The 22,854-nt window shown below is 42.6% G+C and overlaps 1 protein-coding gene across 2 annotated transcripts; it reads left to right on the top strand.

Moving 5' to 3' along the window:
• Positions 1–286: 286 nt before the first annotated feature.
• agpat3 (1-acylglycerol-3-phosphate O-acyltransferase 3) lies at positions 287–22,357 on the top strand. 2 transcript variants are annotated; one of them, XM_070975529.1, is made up of 10 exons: positions 287–630; positions 13,075–13,131; positions 13,325–13,555; positions 14,081–14,250; positions 14,510–14,671; positions 16,062–16,215; positions 16,301–16,403; positions 17,877–17,952; positions 18,273–18,471; positions 18,567–22,357. In XM_070975529.1, the coding sequence occupies exons 3-10, from the start codon at positions 13,378–13,380 to the stop codon at positions 18,656–18,658; spliced, it is 1,134 nt and encodes a 377-aa protein (XP_070831630.1). In that variant the 5' UTR covers positions 287–630; positions 13,075–13,131; positions 13,325–13,377; the 3' UTR covers positions 18,659–22,357. The 2 variants fall into 2 exon arrangements, with proteins under 2 accessions (XP_070831630.1, XP_070831629.1); XM_070975528.1 differs by lacking the exon at positions 287–630 and adding an exon at positions 7,426–7,539.
• Positions 22,358–22,854: the final 497 nt, after the last annotated feature.

Genomic DNA, 22,854 nt, shown 5'->3' with positions numbered 1-22,854 from the left:
AGCAATCCTGTTTCAGATAATGCAAAAAAAAAAAAAAAAAAAAAAAAAAGAAAGTATGTTACTTGTGGATAACATGCAATTTTTATTGTACATGGTTTGTAGACTGCATTTAATTTCTTTCAGTCAAAGGGATACTTTCCATTAAAAGGGTAAATTTAAACATGAGAGAAATTCTCAGTAATTAAACTTTATGTTTTATTAACTGGTGTATTCTACCTGGTCACAGGGAATCAGTATGGCAAAATACATAGTCACATTAAGTAAATGTACTTCTACTGTTTTTTCTGTACATGGACGTGTAGTGGATTATCACATGTGTGGCTGCAGAGGTCCGTTGTTTTAAAAATATTGTGTATTTTATTATTTTTGTGAGAATGAATGAGGGGCCGGACCGGATGTGGGGCATGCCACCTTCAGATGGGCTTTGAGGAAATGTGGGGCTTTAACCGACAAACAATAGAGCTCTTGCAAATCGCATTAGCTCAAGTCATTTTCTTGCGTTTCAGGAAACGGACGAAGTAATAAGGGCTGCTTGGCAGACTTATTGTACGCCCCTAAAGGCCAGAAAGCGGTGAAAAAAGTAGAACAAAATCTACCGACTCGTCCGACTCCCAAGTGAATAATTTTCAGGTAAGCCCAGAGTACCGTTACTGACACTGACTGCTGGTGTTAGCCGGCTGACTAGCATAGCATGCCGTTAGCAAGCGACACAGGTCAGTTTGATTATTTACGGATAATGTTTGAGGGAAATTTGGCCACCATTAGCAAATGAACACTCCAAATAGCCTGCTCCATCTTCCTCCCCAAACACAATTATTACCCTCGCTACACTTGTCTTGCTAACGTAACATGCTAGCGTGTACTGTTAGCCGCTCATTCTGTCCTTGTGCTGCTCGGTTGAGTTGCACACTAACGTCAGGTTTCGGCTCCGGACAGCTAGCGGTAACTTATTTGTTCTCTCAGGTAGTAATAGCGGGACCCGTTTATGTTATTTTCTCATGCTTAACGTTAGATGTGGAAAGATCTGTGTTTGAGACTTTGAGTTCACCGCGCAGCTAGCTTCATTTACGTCGCCGGCCGCAGTGAAGACATGTGTCAAACGAGAAGCCCAGTCACTGGTTGGACACAAGGTGCATACTGGCTAGTTGGTTATTTAGCATTTTTAAGCTAGCCACCCCTCGCTAATGAAGTTAGGCCACTTGTGCGTTTTTATTCGGGGTTCTTGAAGCTGCAAAACTAAGCCGGGTATATCCTGAAGTGGCATACAGTGTGGCATGTCAGAGTATGGGCAAAGTGTCTCTGGGTTCATTTCAAATAAACTGCTGTACTGCTGCCAGCCGTCTGTGCCTCGCTTTACGTCAGTTCAACCAGCTGGCTCCAAGTTGACCTGCGTAACGGTGTCGTACCACACATCAGACGCGAGGTTACTGGAGTTCATTCAAGTCTGCGGCTCTTTCAGCCAGTGCTAACTTTAGGCTTGACTCTCAGTTTTGACCAACGAGACGAGCAGAACGTGACAGGCAAGTGGTGTTACTCTGATCCTTCCTGACAGATGATTTCTTCCAGCGGTGTTTTAAAGGATATTTCGATGCTCACCCGAGATCATTGTGATGCTGTAACTGTTCATGCTTTGTGCAAGAGCCAGCTGTGTTCTCACGATACTGTCCACGTAGTAAGACTGTGTCCATTGACACAACGTTTGGCTTGATAGACAGTCAATAATCAGTATTAAATGGGAGTTTTGTAGAGACGCTTTTTAGGTGTGTCTGCATGCAACATACCTTGAGCGGGAGATGTGTAGACTGCTTTATTGCTGGGCAGGGCCAGTGATTAAAGACTATTGTTATTAACTTATTAGTTAATATGTAAGGTGGGTGATTCATCTTTGATTATCTGATAAATATTGAGACAGAGAACTACTTATCTAAATTGCAGTCTGCTCATTTTCTGTTGAGAATAACCGCTTGACTGTATAATCTTTTCAGCACTGATAGTAATCATGATTTCATCCTGCTGACCACAGGGACCCCTCACAGCCATTTTCCAATTAATCAGGAAAATGGGCATCCAATAGTAGTTATGACTATAATGTACAGAAAGCTGCAGACTTCTAAACATTTTAGCTTTCAGCCTGGTGAGAAATCGTTCTGGCCAGCAAGAGGTTGTAAATGATTTACTTTCCTTTATATCCGATTCTTTGGATATAACATATATACATTTGGGTTGTTGCAGTGACTCCGTTTTGCCTTAAGAATAAGCAGAATAAGTCTTATTTTTTTATGCAGGAGGACAGACTAATTACACTTTGGCCTCATAAACTAAGAGCAAACAGAAATTATGTATGTTGTGTTGCAATGGTGGGCAAATTGAAGCATCTATCTCAAAACTTCTCAGGTTGTACATCAACACGTCATAAAAATGCATGTGTTCATAGATTAAGCTGTTTGTTCAAAGTCCAGTGACATGACTGTTGGATGTAACCTATTGAACTCTTTATCAGTTAATCAAGTCGTAGTATTGCCCTATAGGACTTTGAGATAAGCCTTTATCTAAACAGTGCCATCTTGGACTGTAATCCTGCACTAGCAATGTGTCATTTTTTGACATCCTGGTGAACTGCAAAGTAACTTTGAGCATTCATATTCAGGCAGTCTTGCAGTTTTACCTATTAACTTATCCTCCTTCTTTTTGCATTTGACCCATTATTTTGCTGACAACAAGATGTACCTTGAGTATCCTTGAGCCTTATCAGTCATCACGTCTCACTATGGCTACATCCAGAGTCCAGAGGGAGCTTTGAAAGGGTTCTGACCATGCTTAAGTGGTATGCAAGGCCATCCTACATGACTTTTTACCTTATTTGTTAAATGCTCTGTCCTTTCTGAGATAAACCCTTCTGTAAAGGCTTTACATTAAAAGTTCGACTAGTTTTCAAGATTTTCTCAATATCAAATTCCATTGTTTGAGAATTAATTTGAAGCAACTTTGCAACTGCATTCTTGATTTCTGGAGAGTAGCTTTGTATCAGGCAGACCTCAAGGACACGGTTCGATGTTTACACTGAGGAATTAACTACACTCACTGTGACTGTTGTAATAAGATCACCCAAGTGCAAAGATCTTTAATGTGTTTTTAATAGTGTTTGGATGATGGTAGATAGCTATACATTATATAGACAGTGTTGGTAGGATCTGTGAATTGCTTGTTTTCATTTCATGAGATGTGTTAATAATGATAAAGAGATCAAATACATTCAGTATTAGAGTGCATTGTGCATATGGGGTGTATTATTGCCATAACAATGATAACGTCAGTTCATTTTCTAAACTGTGAAGTCCAATGTAAAACTGGGCATGTGAATGTTAAATCACACTTGATGTGTTATCATTCTCCATGTTAGTTTTTCTTTTTTGGCCTTTGTATGCATGTTCATAATTAGGCGTATAATGGTTTGAAACCAAGACTGAAACTGCAACACAGATGTCCACGGTCTCGAGTCCTGCTTCCATTCATTCGTTTTTCAGTTTGCAGGTAACACTTCAACACATGTTAATGACAAAATTATCATTCTGTGTATGTCCATGTACTTTCTAGAACACAAGCTTTACCCAGAACACTTTGGCACGGCCAAATATTGTGTATTAGCTGTAGCATGCTTGTCAACTTACCACGATTAGTCAAACTCATGTAGTTGTATGGGAGCATTACGGTTCCTGGTTAGTTACAGCAAAAATGGACAATTAATGTCAAACTGTCTATCAGCTAGGGATGTCTTTTTTTGGTTAGTTTTGCTTTCGATACCCTGACAGCCTCTAACGAGCACAGTGGGTGGCATCTCGAAGTCAGTCGTGCCTTTGAAGATTTCAGTGTCCCGGACAAATAAGAGAAATTCTTGTCAAATATTTTCTGTCTTTATGGACCATATTTTTCCATGTTTTCATGTCTAAGTGACTAATAGGGACAGCATTTTTTTTAATGGTCCAGTATTGAGCAAGAACGCTGCAGATAGCAGCCACAAAACAGGCTGCAATGTAAACCCTCCGGGCACTTGCACACCATCAATGTACATCCACTAAAAGTATTAGTTTTTGCCACCGACAGACTTAGACTGTTGTTGCAAGTATTTGACAGAGCTTTACAGACCTTTTTGTTGAAGAATAAGGTCATTTTTGTCTAACCATAAACAGCCACTATATCGTTCTCACCAAAGCCACCAGACTCCATTTATAGAAACAATAATTTTATTGTTGTAAAACACACTTCATTCATTCTTGACAGAAACAAAATAACACTTGCCAAAACCTTCTTGGTTCACCCTTACTCTGTTCCATCTCTACCAACTCTGGTAGGTCAAAAATAAACCCTTAATTCACTGAATCAGGAGAGGAGTGAGAGGGCGGACATCATGAGAAGCGGCGGGGGGTAAATGGCATTTGGAGCTGGAATATTTTCACATCTAACCAAACTTGGACATCATGACTGGACAGATTTGCTGGACTTCAAAAATATTTTCCATAAAAAACAGATTATTCAAAAAATAAAAAATAAAATAAAGTAATTACGACATAACAGAGACCCTATTCCCAGTCATCATTAATGAAGGGACAGTTGTGATGTAGCTTTTGTTTGTGAGAGCTGTCCAGCAGTTGATGGCTAGAGCTAGCTAGCTCTAGCCTAGCTACCTTGACTTTTAGCTCATCCCTCCTTTCCTCAAAGTGTTCAAAGCATTCAGTCACAGTAGCTCTTGTTGACACCCAAATGTGTCAATTAGCAGATTGAAACCGACTGGAAGGCGAGACGTTCTCCCTGCAGTGTTCAGGTGGCCTTTCACTGCAGATTCAGACCAAAGCAATAACTAATGCTGCAGGAGAGTTTATCTCTGTAGATATGTGGCCATACTCAGTCTAAATAACACGGGATTTAAACTTATGGTCAAAGTGCTTGAGCTATGTCTTTACATGTTTGGTAGTCAGTCCACTGTCCATGTTTTTGTTTTCTCTGCTGTGCTGAAGACACATCAAACGGTGAAACAAGATACATGTCTAACTGTGAATTTTGTATACTGTAACATCCCTATTCATAACCAGAGGAAATTAATGTGCTTTCAGTGTTTTTTTACCTGTAATAGTAACTTTTGGCTCTAGTAAGTGGTGTGGCTTTATATGTAATATCACACATGGCCTAACTAACAACTATTGAGTGTGCAACAGTACAGTGGTGCTATGTGCAGGGCTGAGAGCACTCCATGCTTCGAAACATGAATGCCCTTCATTGTTCAGCCATCACAATGTATTTTTATCTCTGTTTATATTTGGCTTTTATGCCCAGTGGCAAGGCCTCAGGACTGTGCTGTAACCTTTGACCTATTTGCTTCAGTAAATGCTCGAGTTTATTTCTGCATCTCTCTACCAGCTTGTCGGAACCACATTTGACATTAGGGTAGGAACCCAAAGGCTTTTGTTAGCTTGCCCTGTTTGTCGTCTCTGTGTGGCTGAGCATTACAGATCTGTTGTGAGTAATTTTCAGTACCCAAGGTACTGTGAAGAAGACAAAAGAGGATTAGGATGGATACCACAGATTTCTAGGCTTTGTTAATTAATCACTAATTATACTGTCTCTCCACCATTATTTATTCATTTGACTGAGAGCAAAGCTCAGGAACTTCCTCATCACATTCATACAGTTACACATTTACACCCGAAAGCTGTTCTTGTACAACCAGTCAGCAGGCCATTGAGCAGCTCCACTGGAGTGTGGAAAGTGATGGGTAGCATCACTTTCCCAGACTACCCAGATTTATCGTGCCAGTCCTGAACCAAAGACCTTCCACCCACAAGCTTGTTTCTTTAACCTTTAGGCCACTACTTGATCAAAACACCGCTTGGCAACACCCATGAAGAGGTTGTTTAAGGAAACTATTGGTTCTCCAGTCTCCAGAGCTTTCTATAAGCACCAGCTGGTGGCCAAACAACCAACTAGTCATTTAAGTTCAGCTGGCTTCTTTATTATAAAAAGTTTTTGCTTCTAATAATCTACTTTTGACTGACAAGTTGGGTTTAGCTTTGCATGTACATTCAATGACCAACAACCTCTGCTTCAAAACAATGTGAGGATGATGATGATGATAGAGAAGCATGCCCCACTGTATGTTTAAGTCACGCCCTTACAAGTTCTATAAGAATATGTGTGTGCACGCACACACACACTCAGTTGACAGATTGTGTCATGCTGAGTAGAGAGCTTAGAGTCGCCTTCAGCGTTTGGCAAATATTAGCAAAGTACATGATGGCGAAACACATTAAGAATTGCATAGATTGTACAGCCAGGGGAAATCCTTGTTAGACGAGCTGGCCAAAATTTGTTTTAAATGGCCAGAATTTTTCTCCAAAGCACATTCTCCTGAACCTCGCCAGTTGGCTACTCTTCCTGCTGGCCACCTACTCCATATCCTTGCAGAAAGCCCTGTAATTAAGAGGTGGCCAATGTGAATGTGAGGCAAGAAATTCCACATCCATCCATCCATTATCTATACCGCCTATCCCTTTCGGGGTTGCGGGGGGCTGGAGCCTGTCCCAGCTACAATGGGCGAGAGGCGGGGTACACCCTGAACCGGTCGCCAGCCGATTGCAGGGCCACATGCAAGGACAAACAACCATTCACACTCACACTCACACCTACGGACAATTTAGAGTCATCAATTAACCTAATGAGCATGTTTTTGGTCTGTGGGAGGAAGCCGGAGTACCCGGAGAGAACCCATGCATGCACGGGAAGAACATGCAAACTTCACACAGAAAGGCCCCGCCTGACCCGGGGATCGAACCAGCAACCTTCGTGCTGTGAGGCACGCGCACTACCTGCTGCGCCACCGTGCAGCCCGAAATTCCACATTATGATTGGTTTCTTTAGTGTAACAGATGCCATTCTGCTAACTCCACCCTGGTATGGGAGAGCCCAGCTTCCTTCTTTGTTTATGTTAATGAAATGTGACATATCCAGGGTGCCCATGGCCTGCTAATCAGCACTAATCTGATCCATTGGATTAGAGGATGGGAATGCATGTAAGACACTTCTTACAGTACATGTGTGCCTCCCTCCTTCTCGAAGTGAGCCATCTTTCAGTCTCTTAGCATTTATCAGTGGACTCCAGTAAGAATCCGCAGCGGCCTTGAGGAGTTTTTGCCCTTGTTCTCAATAGAGATCCATTCTTTCCGGTCATTTTTGTGGCGATAGGAAATTCATTGGTTCTCAGTACAGTCTTGCGCTGATTAGGCAGTTCTTCCAACAAGATCTGGGATCTGGCTGTGTTCTTGCTGTCATCATAATCTCCCGCTTTCATTTTGTGGGATTATCATGGCTGTGAAACAGGACAGCCTGTGACTGCCCATTGCTCTCTGCAGGCCTTTTCTTTATGTTTTTATTCTGGCTTTAATTTGGTGAGATACCAGGAGCCAAAATGCTGAACCAGAGTGCTGTGATGATCTTCACTGGGATTTGTGGGGCGTTGGTGGTCATGGCAATGGCCTACTACGTCTACTGGTAAGTTAAATGTGAGAGAAGTGGTCTGGCTAGCCTCGGAAGGGCCTTATCAAATTTATTAGAACTTGTAAGAGAGAGCAGTCAGCATAGCACTTAAGGGCATGACTCAACCTTTCACAGGGATAAGTGGAGTGCCCTTTGCAAGCCAAATTCAGTTTTTAGAATTTAAATGACTTTGTAAAGGTGTGGTACCCGCCAGGATGTGTCTGAGGTTTGCCAGTTAGCTGATGTCTTCTGCTCTTTATTTCAGCTGTTCTTTCTCATATCAGAGTCTCCTAGCAAGCAGTGGTCATTTGTTGGCATAGAAGCTGCATTCAGGAGATGCAGAGCAGAGGCAGCTGTCCGGCCTTAAGCAGCTTTAGCCCAGTCAGCATCACTAATCTTTCCTCCAGGCTGAGTGGGGTCACAGGTGGGCTCTGCACCCACACGGAGGTGGACCCCCATGGGCTGTTTTCATGGTCAAACATAATGTTTGTTCCTCTGAACCTCTTATACTCCATCTTTTTTATATGAGCCTGTTGAAACCTCGGTGCAAGACCAATATGGTCTTAGCAAGAGAACACAATGCTACAGGGAGAAGCTGCTTTGTGTGATGAAGTCATGGTGGTTTTCAGCTAAGTGTTTGTAATCTTTTTTTGATTTTGGGTCTGGAGAGTGAGTAAATGTGAACACTTAGATCAAATTGGATTTTAACGACCTACTCTTACTGTTAACCTGAATAACTGAAATGGATCACTGATACAGAATTGCTTATCTATTTGTATGTCGTTGGTTCATGCTCTGTCTTATATAAATATTTTTTCAATTGTTCGTAAACACTCAACCTTATTAATGATACCTTGTCTTCAATACACCTTAGCCTAAGAATATGCACAATATATCATTCGCTCCACTGCCCAGTTGGTGACAGTTCAGTACACCTGCCAAGCAACCGTCAAACACTTAACCTCTGTAACAGCCTGTATTAGTCCCGCGTTTTAATGCTCATTACCTTACCAAATGTGCATATTGCTCATAGTTCAGTCCTGCCGGGCAGCCGACAGCGCTGAGCCGAGCACTGGCTGTATGAGCATCTGGTTAAAAGTAGTTTAGAAAACTTCTTTGACAGTCATCACCCGAGCTGAGAGCGTCAAACACGAGTCGCACTGCCCTGCCTCGCACTGGCATTGGGGTGCCACTGGTGACTTGACAGCCCCTGAGAAGCTTGTTATGCATATGTGGCGGTGGGGTAGTCGTTGCTATCATGGCGTCTGATGTCAGGTGGTAGAGATGATGATATTCGCAGCTGGTTTTCCAGGTTTGGGTAGTCAGTCTTGAGCAGAACTGAGTCTTAGCGAGAATCCATTTAGCATAGCAACTATGTTCATTTCTTTTTGTTTACTTTTCCTCTCCTGAAACCTCTCGCCAAGTGCCTGAAGGAACTGTCACACTCACCAGCATATTCAGATGTTACCGTAGGCTTTGTTGTTATAGAGTTGAAAATGCAATTAATTTCTCTTCAAATGATTTTACATTTGAAAGCAGAGAGCTGAGAAGTTAGCTGTAGCTTCAGGTTCAGCTCTGAGAGGTACTTGGTAATGTCCACCATGAAGGTTTTCCTTCATCTCTATAAATTATTCAGACAAACTGACGCTCTGGAACAATTTTACTTTGTCTGGTGCAAGCAGCAACAAGCCACTCATTCATAGTTATTAGCTTGCTCGCCACAAAACTTACCTGTATAACTGTCTCTGTCAGGATTCTTGGGATTGGCCCCTCGATGGCCAGATCAAATGGTATCGTGAACCTTATACAAGTGAGATGTTCCCACCCCTGTTTTAGTGGGAAGACGAGTGGGGAAAAAAAACTATGAACCTGGTTGCGCTAATTCACACTGTATTGAGATCTTGGTTGCCCATTTAACACAAATCTCATTTTTCTCAAAGCAAATATGTTAAATGCTGCTGGTTAGTTGCATTTTGTAAAATGAAGATATATTTAGAGGTGACATGAATGCAGACAAAGTTAATAGTAAGACACACTTTCCTCTAGTGTTGTGAATGAAGGCCTCCATTTCAGCTTGAGTGAAAATTTGTAATTGCTCTGAGTTGAATAACTCCATGAGGTTGGAGCAGAAAGAGGAGTGTGGAGCAAAATGCGAACAGAGTTCACGGCATGTCTTGAAATCTGTTGAGCTGTCACACACAGTTGCTGCTTGTTGCCACAGCAAAAGTTGGTTGGGAAACTTCTCCATTGGCTGCTTGTGGCCAAACAACACACTGAAAGTTTAAAGTCTCCACAGGTCAATTTTCTTACTAAGTAGTACTCACTTAGTACTGAGGTTAATTGTAACCAGTGGCTGATTGTAAAGCAAGTTTAACCCTAAAAATACCAACATTACTTGGCTTAAAGAAATTTATTTGGGCTTCCAAGTCTGTTTAATATTTTCAGAGTAAGTTCATAAACTTAACAAACACAGTATACCAATGAATTGATCATTTGTATGAATGTGGTGGTGACTCTGTCACCAAAAACAAATCAAAATCAATCAAAAAGCAGAGTTTAACAGCAGCCTATAGTATCAAAACACTTAAAATGTGTTTACCTTGTGTGCATTGCAGGATAATCCTACCCCGAGCGTGGATGTTTGACGTTATCTTTGAGACAACAATGGAATGAATGTAGATGACTTTTTTTTTAACATTTACCAGTAATTTTCACCAGGGAAATGCGTTAACCGCTTTCATAACAATTCTATGAATTAGACATATTGAAGATGTTGGGGAGATGTGGCAATCTTTAAAGATTCTCTCGGATCTACAAATGGATCTGACTTTCTGGGGCAAAGGTTTAAGCTTAAACAACAGAGTGTGCTGAAGACATTTCTTGATAAGCAGTGATATATAAACAAATACTGATAAATTATCAGATTGAGTAGCTTTCTGGGAACTAAAATAAAGTCACATGCAGCACTTGTTGAACTCTGTATTTACTCTTTGATTCTTTCGTGTTGTAGCTTGCCAAACTTCCAATATATGTTTCAGGAGCCACAAGTGAAATGTCCAGTAGTGTTGATTCACCCCTCCCAGTCACTCTCCCCCAGTAGGAACAAAGATCATGTCTGTAATTTGATGCTGAGACAACTGTGGATGTTTGGACCAATAATCAGATCCATCTGGCAACTGATGCCTTAGGCACATGTGACAGTATTTCACCAAAGTGTAACGTGGATCTTCACTAGAGATTTACTCAGTTTTATATTCATTTTCCCAAGAGACTGAGCTGAAGTTCTGTGGATGTGCATGTAAGACTTCATTTCATTCACACCCTGGCCAGTTTCTTAATCTGTGTATTGTGTTACAGTGATTAAGTAGGGATTGATTGCGCTGGAGAAGACTTGTTGCCGACCTACAATGAACCGGCCTGGTGTCGACTGTGTGACTTAATTTAAAGTTGCTTGGTTTGTCCTTTACTGAGATAATACTTTGCCATGTTGGATTTCTGATCATCCATATTTAGAGGCTGTTTTAATTATTTGTCAGGATAGATAAAACACCACAGGTTGCTAATGTTTTTTGGCTGTCTTTGGAATTCACTCACAGGCATCCATTGCTTGTTTTATGTAGGTGCCCTTGTGAAGAAATATGTAAGGCAATAATTATAGAAGAAACAACAAAGTGGTCATTGTAGACACGATTTGAACAACAGAGTCTGTTGTCGATGACGGTTATGTCAGTGACACGCAGGCACACAATGTTTCTGTCTATCCCTTGTTGTCTAGCATGCAGCCTGTTGTTCTAAAAACCAAACAGCACACGGCCTCTTTTCTGCCGGTTTGCTGACGCAGTTGTAGCAGTGAATGCAGGTGACTGTATATATGTTGATGTTGCTAGCGGCGCACAGTTAATCGTCTAATAGTTGTGAGCACAACAGCACAATTTTACCTTCCACAGTGAATCAAAAGTTATTGAGTGCAGCGTTGATGCTTTACTTTTATAGTGCTTGTTCTGGTGAATCAAATTAAATGCACCCTCTTTATAGGTAAATCGTTTAACCACCAGGTGTTCACTTTAAATTTCATTCATTTTCTGTTTTATGTGTAAGGAGACGCTATTTCACATGAGCAATGACTTGTTTTAATGAAATTTAGATTTGTTTTATTGAAAATATTTTGAGACCAAACTCACAGACTTGTGTTATATAACTGTATGATTTTTAGCCATATACTCTCACATTGAGAAAGTTTTAGAGTGTGAAACAAAGCGGGTGGATACGCAGATCGCCACACAGAACTGCAGAAGACCAACTTAGATTATAAATGTTTCTCAGAACAGCTTTAAGCTGGCTTGACCTGCACTTTAATGGGCTTTGGTGCAGATGTGAGAACAGTCCATTCAAGGCCGAGCGGTCTGCGCTCATCCTGATGGATACTCATAGATATTAATTGTCCCTCCTAACAAAGTGCTTGATGTTTTTATGAGCAGTGTTTAGTGACAGTGACCTAACAGTAGACCCAGTATGGCCACCGACTTGTGTAGTGTGAGATGTTGTCTGATAAAGCATCTAATGGACACCTTGCCTTAAACAAACTGTATGAGCATGTTGTCTGCATAATACACACCAGCCTTTCTTCCATCCATTCAATCTCTGTGCCTGCTTATTCTTATTCAGCATCATCGAGGGGTGGAACCAATCCCAGCATGCTTTGCACAAACACGGAAATGCCCCGGACAGGTCCCCAGTCTGTTTCAGTGCTAGGCTTCAGACAGACGCAGTCACTCACATCCCTTGAGGCCTATTAAATGTTTCCAGTTCACCTGAGTACAATGTGTTTGACCTGTTGGGGGAAACTGGAGCAGCCAAAGGAAACTTGCTCAAGCACAAGCCGAACGTTGCATAGTGGCACATGAAGCCAAAAAAAGCCACTTCCTGCTGTAAAGAAATTACGCCACAGAGCATACGCATCACATATAGGGGCTGGCTAACTTCCGGTTTAGCCCTCCGCTAGCTTGAATGGGGATAAAATGATTTCCTCGCATGGCTTTTCAGACTTTCCAAATATTATCAGACCAAATGGATCAAATTCTGATAGTGAAACAAGTCGTTTTGTGAGTTTTGTGATGCTCAAACAAAAATTAAGCCACTGTGTTACGACTGCGTCTTTTTCCTGTTAATAACACAATGAAAGCAAGAGAGATATCCACAATATGTGGTTTGAAGCTGCAAGGACTGGCTTTAATGTCTTCCTGTCCTTTAGTATGGCATTCGTTGGGGTTTAGGATGGACTATACTGTGTTTTATCTACTCTGTATTTTGAAAAAATATTATGTCATGCTCGTCTCGTGTGCCACGAGCCATGCTGTCGCAGCATTCATCTTCTGCTTAATGTCAAATTGAAACCTACGCTAAGACCGACGGCTAACACAGTCCACCCTGTTCTGTTTGATGAAACATGCACCCTGCCCTTTATTAAATTCTGTAATGATACTGCACTGTAGCCTTTTATGCTTTATGTCACTCCTGCCACCTGAACCTCTGCTCTGCTCTGTTCATCAGGTCTGTAGTATTGGCTGAAGGACCGTGTAAACGGGGCTTGTAAAAGGATCCACCGTGGTAAGAAACACTGCTGTGTTTTTTTGCAATTTCTGAAAGCACATTTGCCTGCACAACAACAGACCATATCCATTTGTCTGCACTGTTCGATCAGTCTGTAATTGTTTGCCACCCCCGTGCTCTTTCATTTTCTGTCAGTAAACTTGTTTTCTTTGCTGTGGCACTCCCTCCTCTGTCTTCCACCCTCGCTCAGGTTGGTCGTAGTGTATAGAGAGGAGCCTACTCAGCCCTCCAGGCTCCTCAGCCATGGCTCTGCTGGCCTACCTGAAGAGCCTGTTCATCCTGCAGCTGCTGATGGGCTTTGTGTTTGTGGTGAGCGGCCTCATCATAAACTTCATTCAGCTCTGCACCTGCATCCTCTGGCCGATCAACAAGCAGCTCTATCGCAGAATCAACTGCCGACTCTCCTACTCCCTCTGGAGTCGTGAGTAGATGATATTCCAACACTGTTGCCATGAGTTGTATTTTTCCTGCATGCAAATACCAAGTTAGATTTCAAAAAAATTACGTAGAAAAGGCACCAGGTAGTGTGTCATCACACTTAACCTGGCCACCTGTTGAATGCATGATCCTCCACAATGTCAGTGCCCCCACTAACTTTGTCTGTCTGCTGTTTATTGCTGGGCAGTGGGAGTACGGTGGGTTTATCCGAGCTTTTTGCTGCCCACGGGGGCTCATGAGAGCAGCCGCAGCTCAAACAGACAGTACTTTTACACCAAAATAATGATCTAAAAATTGTCCATACAGCTGCAAAGTTTGCTGATAATCCTCTGTGAGGTTGTCACTACAACCAACCAATTTGTAGCATGAATCACTGTTTCATTAATCAGCAAAACTGAGGTGCAAATCTAACATGTATTTCGAGGAAATGCCTTAAACTGGTAGCTTAGTTCCTATATTCGAGAGTTGTCAGTTCCTCTCAAATGCCCGTGTTGTTGTCTCTGTGCAGAGCTGGTGATGCTGCTAGAGTGGTGGTCGGGCACAGAATGCACCCTATACACCGACCAGGCTACGGTGGACAAGTTTGGCACAGAGCATGTCATCATCATCCTGAACCACAACTTTGAGATCGACTTCCTGTGTGGCTGGACCATGTGTGAAAGATACGGCATCCTAGGGGTCAGTAACATAGCAAAATATGACCGTTAGTCTGGGTCCAAAATGATCCTCAGCCAGTCATTACATAACTGAATTAACACTCAGTATCGTCACATCCTGCTCCTCACAACCAGGTTGGACTTCAAGCCCAAATGTGAGAAATCATTAAAAACACAAACCTTTCCCCTCTCTCTCTCTCTCTCTCTCTCTCTCTCTCTCTCTCTCTCTCTCTCTCTCTCTCTCTCTCTCTCTCTCTCTCTCTCTCTCTCTCTCTCTTTAGAGTTCAAAAGTGCTAGCCAAACATGAGCTACTGAAGGTTCCTCTGATTGGCTGGACCTGGTACTTCCTAGAAATAGTCTTCTGCAAAAGAAAGTGGGAGGAGGACCGAAATACTGTGTTCAGAGGACTGACCAGGCTCAAAGACTACCCTGAATATATGTGGGTAGGTACACGACAGACATGCTTTCTTTGTTTGTCTTCTGGCTTGAGCGGGCAGGCGCTGTAGTAAGCTGTGTGTGGGGGTTAGTAGTTTGCTTAGATTTATTTTCATGCTGCTACCCGTCCATTTGCACAAACACCCTGTAATGTGTCAGTCAACTCTAATCCAGTTGCCCAATCCAGTTGGTGAAATATCATCCCAGAACTGACTTCTTAGTAACACACATGTTGAGGCCAAGAACAATCCCTTCAATGAAGTCTAGGTATGACTGTTTCCATTTAGGGATAGAAATACATAATGTGGATAAATCAGTTTACTCATTTAAAGGAAAATTATGCTTAATTACTACTTGGGTCTCATTTTTGTAGTTGATCACTTTACAGGTTGTGGTCAACCAGGAAGTCAGTTCCCAGAGCACATAGAGATTGCTAAAAAGAAGTCCTACAGGGCAACCAGAACAACTGATAAAATCCAATGTGCGTGCACCCAGAAGTCCAGTAATAATCCATCAATGCACAGGAATGAGTAAGCACCATTACTGCAAGCAGAGTAGGTCAAAGGTCAAACCAGAAAGTTGGCCTGTAAGGGATTTACATGGAGCAGTTTGAGTAATGGTATTTGTGTCTGCATTCCCTCTTTTCTAGTTTCTCTAGGTTGACATATCTGGCAGTTTGTTAAAACCTGTGTGATTGTGTGATAGATTGTGTGTGAGAATGGCCGAAACCACAAAATCCGCTGAAAGTCATGATAAACTGAAATTGTTCTGAAATCATTTAAGTTCAGCTCTCTTACTTACTCAGGAAAAATACATGAGGAACTCCAGATGCTGCCCTTTGACCCAGTTTCTCTTAAATAGGTCGATTTCAGTGGTGATATACACACAGGTTAACAGTGCACCAGCTGTATTTCAAATCTCTCAACGGGAAGTTGTGTTTTTTCTTCCCTGTGAAACTTCATGAACTGGGCTCCCCCCTGTGCATAAACAGTCCTGCTTTGGGAGGCAAAACAGCTCTTTACTGTCAAATAAGCAGGTGGCTTACATTCATGGCATCTTACCTTGTGCTGTGCGCCTGTCCTGGAGGTGTGAAGGACCTTGTGTTACAGATTTTCACCACGACTCACCTGCTCAGATTAGGCAGATCAGCAGTTGATCTAATTACCCCTTAAGTCAAGCATTAGGCCACTGCTAATGACATAGTTTTTGAATGTTCAGGTAAACAAACTACCCCTTCCTGAGATAAGACGGTGACTGTGTTTTAGCACAGTGTTACATTGAGGTGAACTTGATCTGTAATTCAACCAAGCAGAAGTAGGGTAGTGGATGGGACAAGAGAAAAGAGGTCACCTCAAGTCTTTGTGTGTGGGTGTTAACACAGCTCTTCTCCCTCCACAGTTTCTGCTGTATTGCGAAGGCACACGCTTTACAGAGACCAAACACCAAATCAGTATGCAGGTTGCAGAGAGCAAAGGCCTGCCCAAGCTCAAATACCACCTGCTACCCCGAACCAAAGGATTCACCACCACGCTGCAGTGTCTTAAGGGCACAGGTTGGGACTGCAAACACACACAAACCATTGTGCTCAAAACATGAGTCTTTTGTTCTTCATATGTATTATTTTCTCCTCCTTTCAGTAACTGCTGTTTATGATGTGACTCTCAACTTCAAAGACAACCAGACTCCCACTCTGCTGGGCATTGTCAACGGCAAGAAATACAAAGCTGACATGAGTGTAAGGTGAGTGCCACCGATACCCTCCATTTATGTTTGAATCATCAGCTATTGTAATAATGATGCATTACACTGCCAGCTGCACTGAGGTTCTTCAAGTGGAAAATGTGTTTTAAACCTTTTGGCCTCCTACCAGCTGCATTTTTGTCCCATAACAATGAAAGAGACAGCGAGAGCGCTAAAAGTGTTGGCTCGAGTCCCAGCACGTTTATGGTTTCAGAACAATAACGCTGATTGCAGGACACTCCTACTGAGTAAAGAGCTCTCAGTGAGATGGAAAGTCTCTCACAGAAATGGCTTCGGAAGATAAGTCTGGATAGATCAACTGAGTCAGAGAAATACAGTGAAAAAACCTGGAAAAGGAGGATACTTTGTGTGCCTTTGCCCAGGTGATAGCCATGGCCGGCTTTTTATCGCGTTGCTGGTCTTTCCGTATGTACATCTCAGTCTTGAGAGAATCTCTTCATATTTGACACAAACGTTCACTCGAGGATGAACTGATTAGATTTTGGTGGCCAAAGGTCACTGTGACCTCATAAAACATGTTTTTTGTCATAACTCAAGAATTCATACGCCTATTATGACATAATTTCAAACAAATGTCTCATAGATAACCTGATGAAGTGATGGCATTTTATGAGGTTAAAGGTCAACTTCACTGTGACATCATAATGTTCTGCTCAAACACTTTTCTGGCCATTATTCAACACCATAACTCAGGAACAGAAGGGCAGATTGTGACCGTATTTCGCATTTGGTCAGATCTGTGCTCATTGCATAGATCTTCTGTACTGCTGGGTTCAAGATGTGTGTGAAGCATCCCCCTTTTTACAGTTTGCAGCTTCTCTGTAGCAACACCCATATTTGAAGCATTGCAGTCCACCACAAGCTGGTTCTGCTAATATTGAGCTTCATGTGGTAGTGGTTGCACCATGTGATGAAGCTCTCTATCAGTCCTCTGTGCTCTTCTGGGAAAATACTCTCTAAGTGAAGACAGCATGTAACTCACTGGAAAGTATTCACTGGAATCAAACACGTCCGTAAAGTGAAAACCTCCATCTTGGCAAAGCATCTGCTTTATTAAATTCCTTCAAAGTCTTCACTTATATATATATATATATTGTGAGCCTGGACAGACGTGGATGTAAGCTGCTGCTTGACTGGTTAGCAAAGGAATACGACCACAAGGCGGTAACTCTAGTTTCAGTCCATTAAACATGCGAGTGGCTTTAGAGACTGAAATCACTCAACACAACAGCAGATGAGCTGTGGTGCAGAGTGGAAGTGAGCTTGAGATAAGGGAGCCCCCTGGTGGTGAGAGAGAGCCGTAACTAATGATCTGAAACGTGTTCTGTTCTCTCTGAGAGGACCAGCGGAAAGTTAAGTGTCTGTGTGTAATCTGGCTGTGCACCTCTGTGTGTGACACTGAAGAGAAATATGATTTCATTCCTAAATGATCTTTTACTCTTTCCCAACCAGGCGGTTCTCTGTGGCGGATATACCAGATGATGAGCAACAGTGTGCCAACTGGCTGCACAAGCTCTACCAGGAGAAGGTAAACTGAGGAAAGCTGACAGTGAAGGCACAGTCTGTCATCAGAACGTAAACAGGACCCATCCCAAAAATTCAGAAAAACAAGCTTTGAAACTGATTGACAGGTTCACTCTCAGACACCTCAGCTCACTTGTTGTATAAGTAATTGGAAAGGATTCTTTCTGCTATGAAAGTGTAAACTTCCTTATGCACCTCTGGCCCTTGAGGCTCAGTTTGAGCAGTTAGGTCTTTACTTGTGGCAACATTTATTTTCTGATTTAATGCATCACTTTGTCATTTATTGGCACTGGCACATATGATCAATGAATCCCTGTCCCTCAGGATGCCTTGCAAGAAATGTACAGCAAGGAGGGCAAGTTCCCCGGACCCACAATAATCCCACCTCGCAGGCCATGGACGCTGCTGAACTTCCTGTTTTGGGCCACCCTGCTGCTTTCGCCCCTCATCAAGTTTGCTTATGGAGTGGCCGTCAGTGGCTCCCCCCTCCTCATCATTGGCTTCATCATCTTCCTCATCATAGGTGGGTAAACTCTCCACCAGTGGCCCTGAGAAAGACAAAATTTAAATTGCTGTCCTCAGTCACGCCTCTCTTTTTCTCCTTTGTTCTCCCCACAGCCTCCATAGCTATCCGTCGCCTCATAGGGGTGACCGAGGTGAAGAAAACAGGTTCCAGTTACGGCAACCCGGAGGCCAAGAAACAAAACTGAAGCGTGTCACCCCTCCCCCCCTCCGTGTACGGCCGCTCTGTACGGCCGCCCTGCGGTGTCTCACCCCCACCCAACTCCATTCTCCTCCTACTGTTGAGTCAGTTGGCAGGCCGGGGAGGAGACCCAGCTGTGAAAACAATAATAGAGACAAGAGTTAGAAATACTAATGGCACTAGAGTGAGAGAGCGAGAGAGAGAGAGAGAGAGCGAGCGAGCATGAAAGGTCTGGGGTTCCATCTCCCTGTGTAACTGAGCATGGGGGAGATGCAGCACTGTATCTCCTGCATCTTTCTAAATCCAGCTAGCAACCCACTGTTCCCATCCAAGTCCCATTAAATCCCGCTAACACCCAAGGTTAAGCTCCTAACCTGTCTGAGGTCACATGGACCCATTTCCTGCTCACGGCTACCTACTTCCACTTCCTGTCACCTATCATCAGCTCATCAGGGAGTGGTGACGTGCTCATCCTCTCTGTCCACAGAACACAAGGCCTTGTGTATCTTTTAAATCTTAGCCTCCATCGAGGGGCGGTGTGTTTCTGCAGCAGTAATCTGTAACGTGCAGGGCATCTCCCTCCTTTGTTTTTTCACTAAGTGGGACTTGTAATGGGAACCGGTGCCTTGAGGCCCAGCCTGATTTCCTCAATCTTAAAGGGTCATTTCACCCAAATCACAAAACATTTACCATTTAACTACCAGGTATGTAGTCAGGCAGATAGTTTGGGATTCGTATGTGCAGAGGGTCTCATTTAGCCCAGCCAGACAAGTGCAATGTAGGTGAATGAAATGTCCATTTTTGCACCACCAGTGACGTTGCGTCGGGTCAGCAGCAGAAGTCTCAGGGCAGAGATCTGAAAATATAAATCCCACATCATTTCCAGGGCTGCATACTGCATGGCTTAAGTGGGAAAATCTTTCTTTTAAATCTGGTGGTCTCGGTGAACTGACCCCTTAACATCTTCTCCTTATTGGAGAGGCTGGTGTCTGTTTAACTACAGCAAGGGCTCGGAATGTGAAAACCGTCCGTATCAAGGACACCTAGCATCTGTTACAGGTCTCATGTGTAGCCCGCCGCACCAACACCCACAGACTCATTCTGCCACATTTGAATTCTTTTTCCAGTTTCTATTCCTATTCTCACTTGCTTTACACCAATAAAGCAAAAACACACGTTATGCTTCCTTTTTAAAACATAATCTGACCCCCTAAATGTGATCAGCCAGCACTCCCAGTGCTAACACTGAAGCAGGTCAACCTACCACCCCCCCTCCCTCTTATGATTGACAGCTGAAATGCAGTGCACGCCAGTGTGCTCGACGCGACTGTTGTGCTTCTGCTGTTGAATGGCAGTGGAGCCAGATTCCAGAAAAAGGTCACCAACTGTCTTCATGTAGCCTCACAGCTGTTAGCATTTTATTTGGCTGTCCAGATATAGACTGCGTAGTAGTGATGTTTTAACCTTTGCCTTAAGTCAAGCTTGCTCAGGCAAGGGATTGCTTATCCGCCACCCCTTTAAAAACAGCACCCACCTCTTACCTCCACGTTTTGTTTGAATATTACTCCTCCCCCTCCTCCTCCTCCTCCTCCCATGATGGTGCATCATGGAGTAGTGTGCATTCATTTGAATTGATTACCAAACTGAATGAGTAATTGAAAACCAGTTTTAATCTTTGAAGTCGAAGGCTAGAAAAGTTGTTGGTTCGTTAACTGTTCATTGTCATTAGTTGAAGAAAGCTGCTGTGCTGGCAGCTTTGTTTCTCGTAGCCATTGTCGGTGCACTCACAGTTCCATACATTTCACCATTTTTAGAGCCGATCATCCCAGAGTTGGTTGTTTTTAACTGTAACAAATGAAACATCAGCTGCTGCAACACATGAGTGAATCTCATCCAGTGTTATCTACCAGCTACATTTCCTGGTCCAAACAATGGTAGCGAGACCTGAAGGGGATAATTTGTCCCGCTCTCTCCTCCCCTCCCCCCTCACATGCCACATGTAGTATTAATCACATATTTTGATTTGTTGGTTTATTGTTTTTTGGTGGTGGTGGAGGGGGGTCATCACTCCTCGGCAGCAGTATGTTGAGTACCTCCTCTTTCTCTAGAGTCCTCTCAACCCAGACAGATTTCATGCAAGCCTTAATAGACAGCGCTGCTTAATTTTTGTGTGAAAGTGTAGAAGCTAACTGAGCCCCCGTGGTGTTGTGAAGGATTGAAAACTGAAAGATGGCCTCAGAATTAAAGAGAAGTGAGAGTCCACTCTGATGGACGAAGAGCCCTGTCCGTAATCAATTCACATTTTTTACAAGGAGGCACTCTGAGTTGCTTTACCTCAAATATTTGTTAAAGCTTCAGTATGTTAGCTTGTTGTCTCCCAAGAGATCTGTTTCGTTGTCCTTTGAACCCGGCAAACTCATCCGATAGGAACGCAGCCCCACTGTCATTCAGTAAAAATCATTTTCCTGAAGCAGAAAAGATGCTGAGAAGCTCCAACAAGTATTTGGAAAACCTTTTTACACTGGATGTTTTTTAATCAGTAAAGGAAAATAAATGTACCTTGTGGTTGTTTTTTTTTCTTCAGAGGTCTCAAATGGAATCAAACGACACAAACTGACACCACGTCTTTCTTTCTTTTTTTAAATCAACATAATTCAGTTAGTGGCACCTCCTGCTTCAGCTTTTGTTTTGTTTTCTAAGGCTATTTTTATGTTTTCTTCAATTAAAAACACTTGAGAATATTAAAGGATTTAATCACAAAGCAAATCTTACTTCTTTGACTTATTTGGATTTGTGTGAGTTTCTCTGTTTGCTCAGCAGCTCAGAATGAAGGAACATAGCTCAGCGGCACCAGGGCCGGGTGTAGCTGCATCCACATCCTCCATCTTTTCAGCTCCATCCACAGCACCATTGTCTCAGAGGCACATCTACATCCACTCTCCTTCATTCATCATTGCATATTCACAGTTGTCCATTAAGATACAGTATGAAGTCACTGAAGAGTGACCGTATGTAGAGACTGTGTAAACTGAAAATATGTACATAAGGTAAATGATGAATGTCATTCACTTTTAGGAATTGTAGAGATGTACTTAGCTGTTCTTTTGCAGTAGACCTTTTGAATGACACATTAACCAATTGTCCAAATGTCCTGAGGACGTTTTGGATATACAGTCGCGAGATGTGTGAGAGGATGCTGAGACTGTATAAATATGTACATAATGTAAATGATGAGTATGATGTTCACTTTGAGAAATGGCAGAAAAGCTCTTCTGTTCTTTTGCAATGGCTCTTGTGAATGATGGGCCAAGTGTTCAGGCTACAACCAAATGTACCACTGATGGAAAAGCCACAGCAGAGGATTCAAATTGAGCTGGCCTGAGTGCAGCGCAAAGGTTCAACTCAACACTATCTCACCTTTCAGGTCTGGAGCTGTAAATACCTTCAGCGATGCCTCTCTTCTAATTAAAGCCACAGACAGAAGGCTGTAGTCACAGATGATGCTTACAAAGCATTTTTCCAACTTTGTAATTAATCATGGTTTCTACTGTAGTCGGTTACTTTTTGCATGATGTGCACTATTGCACAGTCACTGAATCGAGTTAATTCTGACTCAGGGACTCTTTTACAGACTGGCAATGCGACAGCTGTGGCATTAACTCTGGATTTGAACCTGAATAAAAAGGCTTTCTGAGGAAGCTGAAAAGGTGTGATTTTGCTTTTGTTAACACGATACCAACTGTTCAGATATCATGACTTGTTTTCTTTAAAGCCCCTGAAAGCCTGGTTTCAAGCTATAAGTGTTCTATACAATTTTAAATATTCCTGACTAAATAAGCCAGATTGGAGACAAACATACTTGGGTATTATTACGAGTTTAAAAACTCAGCTAGACTTCATCAGGATGAGAAACGACACTTTGATTCAGACATGACTCCGCTCTCATTGGTGCACTGAAGAACATGAAATCACCTTTTTCCCTCAGAGATCTGCTCACTTCCAGCAGTGAGAAGACACAGGAAACTCATGAAATAACCATAACGTTACAAGAAGTCATGTAAATCACTCATAGTATAACCAACAGTAACATAGAAAATTATACTTGAATAATTACATTGGGTGAGTGGGAAAGTGTCAGGGCAGCATTTTAAATACACCCATGTGTTTTTCAGTTACTAACATTTTTCGTAGATTTCTATCATT

Source organism: Chaetodon trifascialis, chromosome 12 (assembly GCF_039877785.1).
Source record: "Chaetodon trifascialis isolate fChaTrf1 chromosome 12, fChaTrf1.hap1, whole genome shotgun sequence".
In the NCBI taxonomy this organism is placed as follows: domain Eukaryota; kingdom Metazoa; phylum Chordata; class Actinopteri; order Chaetodontiformes; family Chaetodontidae; genus Chaetodon; species Chaetodon trifascialis.
The sequence above is the reverse complement of the archived record's forward strand: the minus strand, read 5'-3'. Positions and strand labels throughout refer to the sequence as shown.